The sequence below is a fragment of the Archocentrus centrarchus genome, chromosome 20, assembly GCF_007364275.1.
Source record: "Archocentrus centrarchus isolate MPI-CPG fArcCen1 chromosome 20, fArcCen1, whole genome shotgun sequence".
Lineage (NCBI taxonomy): Eukaryota > Metazoa > Chordata > Actinopteri > Cichliformes > Cichlidae > Archocentrus > Archocentrus centrarchus.
The window spans coordinates 2,673,218-2,682,583 of record NC_044365.1 but is presented as its reverse complement, the minus strand read 5'-3'; the positions used below and the strand labels follow the sequence as shown (position 1 = coordinate 2,682,583).

At 40.1% G+C, this 9,366-nt stretch overlaps 1 protein-coding gene across 2 annotated transcripts; it reads left to right on the top strand.

Annotated features, from left to right (window-relative positions):
• Positions 1-1,411: 1,411 nt before the first annotated feature.
• LOC115799971 (uncharacterized) lies at positions 1,412-8,962 on the top strand. 2 transcript variants are annotated; one of them, XM_030757278.1, is made up of 8 exons: positions 1,412-1,473; positions 2,632-2,681; positions 5,350-5,536; positions 5,660-5,774; positions 6,293-6,579; positions 6,867-7,084; positions 7,850-8,008; positions 8,506-8,959. In XM_030757278.1, the coding sequence occupies exons 3-7, from the start codon at positions 5,350-5,352 to the stop codon at positions 7,943-7,945; spliced, it is 903 nt and encodes a 300-aa protein (XP_030613138.1). In that variant the 5' UTR covers positions 1,412-1,473; positions 2,632-2,681; the 3' UTR covers positions 7,946-8,008; positions 8,506-8,959. The 2 variants fall into 2 exon arrangements, with proteins under 2 accessions (XP_030613138.1, XP_030613137.1); XM_030757277.1 differs by lacking the exons at positions 1,412-1,473; positions 2,632-2,681 and adding an exon at positions 3,073-4,143 and having other exon boundaries at positions 8,506-8,962.
• The last annotated feature ends 404 nt before the right edge of the window (positions 8,963-9,366 follow it).

The following is a 9,366-nucleotide window of genomic DNA, read 5'->3' as shown; positions in this document are numbered from 1 at the left end:
GGCGCTTCAGCAGCGATCGCCCGGCGTTAAAGGGTTAATGGGTTTAGCTTTTCCAATATCTATGTCATGCTCTATCAGACGGGTCCGTGTGGGAGTGTCAGAAAATAAACCAGGATAACTTCTTATGAGTGCCACCAACTCATCACGTTTGTCACAATCTAAGTGGTCAACCAATACGCCAAGATTTTGCAAAGTCTGAGAGTTTTTCAAATGACCTCTTAAGAACCTCATCTGAACCAACACCTATCTCCTCTTCTCCCCCCTCCAAAAAGTCCAGAACTCCATGGACAGCCACGGGCGAAGTATGCGATCATAAGTTTTACGGACACCCATATGACCTGCCCCATCACCATGTGCAGTCTGTAACACCTTATTTCGCCACACAGATGGCACAACAACTTGAAATACCGGATCTCCTGAACCCAGGTCATTATGTGGAACCCATTTCCTGACTAAGACCCCATCTTTCAGAAAATAACACAAAGCACTATCTCTTACTGCCGACTCGGGCACAACCCTGGCAAAAAGATCAGACAAGGTTGCACCCACCCCCTGTTCAGCTATTAATGTATCTTTAGAAGTACCCAGACTGGTCTGTCTGGAGCATAACCGGCAACTCAAGATCCTTTGGTGTAACCACACCCTCTTTAACTCGAGAAGCAGCACGGGTTACTGCATAAACTGGAAAAACATCAGGAGGCACACAACAGCCGTCAGAAAATGGAGTTGCTGGGAACACAGAAAGCTCCCTGTTGAAAGTCCTAGGTTTGCCACCTGCCCACACTGCACTCCCAGCCAGGTCATTTCCCAAAATCATGTGTACTCCATCCACTGGCAACCGGGATCGTACCCCTACTGCTACATCACCTGCTACAAGACCACAGATTAAATTAATCTGATGTAGAGGAGAGGAGAATGGAACCCGACCCATCCCGTGTACCAGAACACACACACACCAGTATCTGACAAATGGGAAAATGGTAACACAGACTCCAAAATAAAAGAATCTAAGGCTCCTGTATCTCTCAAAATTTTGATTGGGACTTGCTTGCCATCCCCAACCAACGACACAACACCATCTGAAATGAAAGCAGAAAAATCATTAGACTGAGAACCAGACCTAACCTGTGACTGCAAAATCTCATCCCAATGGTCAGAAACCACACTGGGAGCTGCCATTACAGCAGGTTTCACTTGACCTGACCTCTTGGATCTAAGTAGGGGACACTCCCCAGATAGCAAAACACTTCGGGGCGGATCCGCCTTCAAGTCAGCCGATCCGCCCCACCCTTCTTGCTCTCCGGACTGGGCCCGCCCCACCTACTGACAGCGGATTATCAAAACGCGGCTCCGCCACGGCTCCACGGCGGAGCCCTTCAGCAAACTCGCGCCTTTCCCCACCCCCCGCTTTTTTTCTTTTTCAAAAGTCAACGACTGCTGTCATAAGGAGCGCAGGAGCAGAGCTTCTCTAAGGTAAGAACTGTAAGCTGTTCTGTTAAATATTCTTCATTCATGGCTTTACCTGTACAGTAAAGTTATCCTGGTAGGAGATAATTAAGGTTTTATTTATTTTTTATTCAGAAATGTGAGATTGTGGCAGCGGAGTTAGCTTATAGCACATTAGCTACTGGCCTATTAGCTAACACAGCGGGAAGCTGTGAGGTTAAAAGAAAAAAAAAAACCTCCTCCGGGATTTATTTCGGTGGGGAAGGCGATGTGATTTGGTTAACTGTCCAGGTAGCTGATGTTACAGCAGACTGAGCACATGAAGGATTTTATTGAGCCTCTCCAGGACTGACTGCAGGTAAAGTTAAGCTAACACAGCCTATTGTTCTCCAAATTTAATCTGAGAGCATCCATCAGGTTAAAGTGGGTCTCACGATTTCAGGTGTTGCTGTAAAGTATTTAATAAGCTTTAGAAATGGATTTAGTTATGTCTCTGCTAAGACTTTTTGATTCAAATTTAATTCTTTTTTTCTTATCCTTGAAAATGCTTCCATTTTAAAATTGTCCTTTCAAGGATTGAAATTTCCCCTCTGTGGGACAATAAAGGCTGTTTCTTCTTCTTGAAAAGTGCTTGATTTTGGGGCACAGTGCTTGAAACTGCTTAAAACTGTAACTGCCTTAAAAAATATCTGAATAGTTAACTTATGAGATGGAAACGAACCTGCACGTCTGCATATGAGCATCTCCCCAGAAGACAGTCTGTGAGAGAGTGAGCGGACCTTTAGGAGGTCACATTTTTTTAACTGGCCAGAGTGGGGCTTTAATTATTGTTGGCTGGTTGGCTAGAAAACCGCAAATTCCAGTAATGGATAAGATCAGTATGGAATTATAATTAAGTCAGAAGAAAACAATCCTTGCAAATTCCCCAAGCGTAGGTATTCACTTCTCGCGAGTAAATTCAACAACTCCTGTGCGTTGAAAGTGTATGAACCCTATTTATTGTCTTTGCTTGACCTTAAACTTTTCCACAATGCATATTTGGACTCTGACTTACTGAAAGTCCCTATTGATACAATTAAAATACTTTAAATTACCAAAGTTTAATATCCAACATGCCACAAAAAGAAAGATTTTCTGTAGTTTCATCATTATAATCGTTAATTTTATTTATGTCTTCTGTTACAGATCAATTCAGCCTGCCTTCCCCCCTCCACCTTGTCTGCTACCTCACTGAAGTAAGCCAAAATTCAATCTTAGAGTTCATTTAGACACTTTTTCTAAAACTGCAAATAATTTCTGCCAGAAATATTATGTGTGTGTTACAAGGGGAGGGAAACCTGAGCTTGTAATATGCTATCAGAAATCTTGCACACGCACATCTGTACTTAAAAAGCAACTGTAATGGACGTTAAGCTTTGACTGTTATAATATATTCTTCATTTAAAAAAAATAGCTGTTATTGCCAGTATAAGTGGCTATAACAGCTTCTTCTCTGTTATAATGTGTAAGTTCTGTCATTTCAATGTTTTGTCCTGTGGTCTAGGTTGAGGCTTGTTTGCCTGCTTTAAAATCCTGTCTGGTCTCAGAATAATAACAAAAATGTGTTTCTAAAATTTTTATTTTTAGATAAAATTAATAGAAAGACTCTACCTGTCTCCAACTCCACCTTAAGAAGGAGGGCCCGTGTAGACGTAGAAAACCGACTTAAACAAATGCGGGATGACGCCACAAATTTAATTGACTTTCAGATGACAACAGAGAGGAACCTTGACCATGGACACATCAGTGAAGAGCATTTTCATGAAAGTCACACTGGAACTGATAATCCACACTGTCTAGACACTGAAACCGGTGCTGGTTTTAGTGAGCAAGATGGCATGGAGATAGATCTAGGCCTGTCTGAGGATTTTGAGGATGCTGCTTGTGATGTTCAGACTCAGACATCTGAGTCTGATCATTTTGATGATGAACTCCAAGACTCGGTTTCACTCTCTGACAGTTTATCCCACTGGGCCATACAATTTCGTATTTCCTTGGTCGCTTTGACAGCATTATTGGCCATACTTCGCATTTACCATTCTGATATTCCAAAGGATGCTAGGACACTCCTCAGAACTGAGACAGAATACTCAATTCTTGAAAGGGCTGGAGGACAGTACCACTATTTTGGCATTCTGGCTTCTCTTAGAAATACATTGTTAAAGTTCAAACACACGTTAGCAGACAGTTTCACTTTGAAGTTACAAATCAACATAGATGGACTTCCTTTGTTCAAGAGTTCTTGTCTGCAGTTGTGGCCCATCCTTGGTCTACTATTAAGTGTTCCCATGAAGGAACCTGTAGTTATAGGTTTGTTCTGTGGACCAAAGAAACCAAGTTCAGCAAAAGACTTCCTTGAAGACTTTGTTACAGAGTTACAACAGCTTGAAAATGGTTTTGATTTAGAAGGTAAACAGTTAAATCTCAAGCTGCATACAGTCATCTGTGACACACCAGCCAGGTCCTTTATTAAAAACACAAAGAACCACAATGCCTACCATGGATGTGACAGATGTGTGCAGCCTGGAAACTATATTAACAGACGCATGACATACCCATGTGCAGACTATGCCCTACGGACAGATGAATCATTCACAAACATGGCCGATGAGAGTCATCATCATGAAGGACCACATCCATTTATTGGCAGTAGTGTGGGTATGGTTTCACAGTCCCCTCTAGATTACATGCATTTAGTTTGTTTAGGAGTTGTTAGAAGAATGCTATACATCTGGCTCAGGGGTCCTCTGAATTTTCGATTGCCTGCGAGCATAGTGGAAAGAATGTCAGCAAAACTGTTAGAAATGCGTTCCTTTATTCCTGTAGAGTTTGCACGGAAGCCCAGATCTCTGAGGGAATTGGATCGTTGGAAGGCCACAGAATTTAGACAGTTTCTCCTGTACACAGGACCTGTAATGCTAGGCACATTTCTGGATCAAAATATGTACTATAATTTCATGCTACTCTTCTCTGGTGTTGCTATTTTAGTTAGTCCTAGACTGTCCTGCCACACACAGTATGCCCGTACTTTGCTGAAATGTTTTGTTAGTCACTTTGGTGAAATATATGGAAAAGATCAAATTGTTTATAATCACCTGCTAGATGGACCAAACCATGTACATGTGCAACTACATGGTTGTCTGGACTCATTTTCAGCATTTGCTTATGAAAATTATCTGCATAAGCTTAAAAAGCTCATCAGGAAACCAGAGTTCCCCCTTGCCCAAATAATCCGTCGATTGTCTGAAATTAGAATTATGGAAGCTCCTTTAAGTTGTACCTCTTTTAAAAAGCCACATTATGTTGGACCAATTATAGATGGACTGTCAGTGAAAGCACAGTATGGTGAAATGACCTGTGATAAGTGGACTGTTAAAGTTTCAACTGGGGATAATGTTTTTGTTATTGGAAATGATATTTGTTGTATACATAACATTGTAGAGTGCAGTGATGGAGTCTATGTGGTATACAAGGAATTCTCAGATAAATCTTTGTTCTTTGATTATCCATTTAACTCTGACTATCTGAATATTTATAAAATTTCACAAACATCAGATTCATTCAAGTGTCAGAGCTTGTTGTAAAATGTACTGTTTTGCCTCATAGAGATGGTTTTGTGGCCATACCAATGTTCCATGCCTTTTAGGGAAACATCAGATTTTTCTCTGTACCTGTCTATTGTCCTTGCTGGCAGTATAACTTAATAGCTATTAAGGCTGTTTTTTTTCTAACAGGCATTTAAAATGTCGAGGATGATACCATTTTGTTATATTATTTTCTAAGCAAAGCAATTGTGGTAGTGTTGCTGGTTGCAGCTCTTTTTTTTGTTATTTGTTGTTGTTTGATTTCTTTTTCCACTTCAAGATGTTCCATTTGGTCGAGTTCCAGAGCAACAAAGCAGTAGCAGTAGTACCAGAAAACTGGTGCTGTGATGGTGCTACCTACTGGCCCAACTATAGAAATGATGAAAGAGTGGATAAGGCAGTAAAAAATGTAGAGGAACCAGGACCAGACTGGAAGACATACGATATCAGAATTATCAAATCATGTGGTATGCAATTTCTAATACACCTCTGCCTATTTTAATTAAATACTGAAATATATTTGCTATTATATTTTATGTGTTTAAAGACAACTGTGTTATCTGTTGTAAACTCAAGTTTGTAATTTGTAGATCAGTACTTTGAGGCACGACAGCTTCTGAAGAAATCGCTTACATGCAGCACATCAGACCTTCAGTCAGAAGAGGAAGAGGAGGAAATACGACCAAAAAGGAAGCCAAAGGCAATGTTAGTATATACATTTTTTTTTTCTTTCTAGATTTGCTTTTTTTGGTCATCATTATTCAAAACACAGGCAGCACAGTAGTGTGGTGGTTAGCACTAACATAACAGAATAACATCTAGAAGGCCTGGGTTTGATTCCCCCTTGGCCCGGGCCTCTCTCTCTCTCTCTCTCTCTCCCTCTCTCTGTGTGGAGTTTGCATGTTCTCTCCGTGTCTGTGTGGGTTTCCTCCCACAGTCCAAAGGCATGCACTTACTGGGGTTAGGTTCATTAGTCACTCTAAATTGCCCATAGGTGTGAATGGCTGTCTGTCTCTCTGTGTTGGCCCTATGACAGCTGGGATAGGCTCCAGCCCCCCCCCATGACCCTGAACAGGATAAGCAGAAGAGAATGGATGGTATTCAAATCACAGAATTCGAAAGCAATTAGAGTAGTGTACAGCTTGAGTAAAGTAAAAAAATACATGTTTTAATAATGACAAATGAAGTATTAAGTATTTTTATTTTTCAATTCTGCTTGACAGTCATTTCTTTGGGGACTCTGACAGTGACACAGAAGAAGTTTACCTGAAAAGGAAAGCCAGAGCTGCAGTAAGACGCCCACTACAACCACCTGCTCCAGTTATCCAACCACCACCTTTCACTGGAGCTAGCATCCACACAATTGCTTCTTCTGCAAAAACTCCATCACCACCACTGCTTGCCCAGATGGAAACTAGACCAAGAGATGAGCCAACTCCTTCTTCAAGCCATGTCTACAGGCCTACTTGGAAAGGGGGACGGTATGGCTCAGACACAATTACCTGCTCTGGTAAGCAATCTCTTAAACAGCTAGTATTCACCTTTCAATGACTGATAATTACATCACAAATTCAGTTATTCTCAGTGTAACATCCAATTGAAAATAAACTCATCGAATGCAACAATGCATTTCTTCCTGAATGTACACTGATTTTTCCAAAAGTGTATACAGTAAAGCTTGAATAATCGGTATATTGTATTCTTTGTAAATATGAATACTACACTATAGCCATTTGCCATGTAATCCAGTTATTGGAAAAGATTACAGCAAATTTGTCTCATTTCTTCTTCCAACAGCTGCAGAAGTTCAAATATTGAGCTTACTGGAGTACATTAAACACCAACAAGACCAATTAACCACCAAAGTAAACTATCTGACCAACAAGCTGAACTCAACTGTCCAAGAAAGAGAAATACCTGACCCTGTACAGTTTCCACTACAATCAATGGAGGAAGTGGAGAATTTTGAGAAATGGCTCAAAGATCCTGCTAACTCTCACCTGAAGCAGAGTGTGGTGAGTTTTCATCTGATTACCATTCTACTTGACATTCAACACAAAGAAATCCCATTTTTGTCAATGTCATGGTATAGTATAATACGAATGATGCTGTTTATAATGAAAAGCTGAATGTTAAATATTACGAACAGCCAGATCCAGGTTTTTACAGTCCGGATAAGATGTGGTTATTTGCCAATACCCGTGTTCAATTGATAATCTGTATCTCTCACTGAAAGACTGGAAATGCTTCTTTGTGAATAAGGAAATGTTCCACTTAACTCAAATGGCATTCCTAACTTTTTAAAATGAAATGTGAGAAATACGTGTAAATAAATTTACAAAGTATGTTTGCATTTATGTGTGTTGGCTGTGCAGCTGAAGTGAATTTATATTTAATCACACTGACAACAATCAGTTATGTTTAATAAAAGTATTAAACTGTTTTATGTGCACTGGTAAAATTAATTAAAGCACCTGTCATAAAAGTGAGGAAGACCATCCAGCAGCACAAAGTGCTTTTATGCAGACTCTGTACTTTCATATTACCATTTTGACCAGGGATAAGTAGTAAGAATTGCAAAATGAATAGCCCTTTCAGGAAAAATGTAAAATGATTATTTTTTAATTTTTCTATATACCCACATTTGAGCTGGCACACGGGACCTTTTTGATAACTCAAATACAAATGAAGCTGTCTTTTGTTGTTGTGTTTAATTGCCTGCAACTTATTTTTTGTGAAATGTGTTTAAACTTTTCCCATTATTTCCTCTCCATTTTTAGATTTCTTCACTGGCAGCCATCGGGGGGCTGATGCAAGAAGTATCACATGGAACATTCTTTCCCGCATGTTCCACAGTGACATTGGACAGAAGATAAATTGGACAGGGGCCAATGGAAAGGGAGGTTTCTCCCAGATGGCATCAAAAACAGTACTCTTGGGTAAGTAATTGTAATAGATTTTGCAAATGATTTGATTGTCATGGTTTAATGAAGCACAAATCTTTTAACTCTGAGAGTCGTATTGTATCATTTCATTGATAATGCCAGTTATGGGCTTTGGAGGACAGTTTTCAGGTGTACCTTTATTCCACTCACTGATCACAGCACTCTTTCAAATGAAAAACTCCCCTTTGAGATCTGTGATGTTCCTCTGTGGTACATAGTTGGATACCCGGACATGACTGCATTGATTGGCAATAACTGATGCTGTTAAATATTAAAGATGAGTTGTAAATTTTTGGAGTTTTTTCCCCACTATGTCCAAAGCTTACAATCAACATGCTACACTTGCTGGCCACTTTATTAGGTACATGATGCCAGCACTAGGTTGAGCCCCCTTTTGCCTTCTGAACTGCCTTAATTCTTCATGGTATAGATTCAACAAGCTGCTGGAAAGATTTCAAAGCTTTCATATAACATATACCTTGTGTGTATAGATGCAGTAAGAAAGACCCACGTGTCCTGTGCTGCCACAGAAGAGGAGATTCGGAAACATGCCATACGATGGTTCAATCTGGCAGCAGACAGAGGAAGAAGGCGGCGTCCTCCTGTTACCATCCCGAATCAATGCTGAGGACTTCAGTTTGTTATTGTTACTGTTATTGTTCCAAAAATGGTTATCTTTCAGTTATTTGTCTGTTAATGTTTTAATGAAGTACAGTAATGAATCAATGCATCACCTGCTTAATTAATTTGTGATAGTATTTCCTTTCTTTGCCATTTTACTTTTTCCTTTACTGCATTTTGTTAAAGAATAAAGAAGTGTTAAAGGATTTATAGTAAATAAACAGTATTCTTGATACATTTATGATCCCATTATTTTTGTAATACTCATATGCTCATCTTGTTATTCAAATGGAAAATTAGGCTTTAGATAAGGATGCCGTAATTGTTAAAGATTTTTCATTTTCCCTAAAATCAGTCTTTATGTCCAAATAGATATTTTAGCTTTAACTGTAGCTAGCATGGCTACGGCAATTTTTAATAAGGGATCCTGAAAATATTCTGGCCAAAATAAGCTGTTATATGAACGGATTCAAAACGGATCCGTGTCGGATCAGTTTTTCCACAGACGGCTCCGTAAAGGATCCGTTTTGGATAACCTGAAACGTGGACGGGTCCGATTTGTATCCGGTCCTGATCTGTTCCTCAACCGTGATCCTGATCCGTTACTGATCCGTCCCGCTGTGCAAGTGGACTCCGATACGGACCGGTTTTGCGGGTCCGTTACGGAGTCAGTGGCACATCCGGGGCGGATCGGGGGCGGAGTCATTTTGCTATCTGGGTCCCTCTTCCAG

What these genes read in the sequence shown, in the direction of transcription:
- LOC115799971 (XM_030757277.1), top strand. Translation starts at nt 4,054, where the DNA reads ATGCCCTACGGACAGATGAATCATTCACAAACATGGCCGATGAGAGTC. An exon ending in ATTTATTGGCAGTAGTGTGG is followed by an intron (nt 4,144 to 5,349) that starts GTATGGTTTCAC and finishes TTCCACTTCAAG; the next exon opens with ATGTTCCATTTGGTCGAGTT. An exon ending in AGACACAATTACCTGCTCTG is followed by an intron (nt 6,580 to 6,866) that starts GTAAGCAATCTC and finishes TTCTTCCAACAG; the next exon opens with CTGCAGAAGTTCAAATATTG.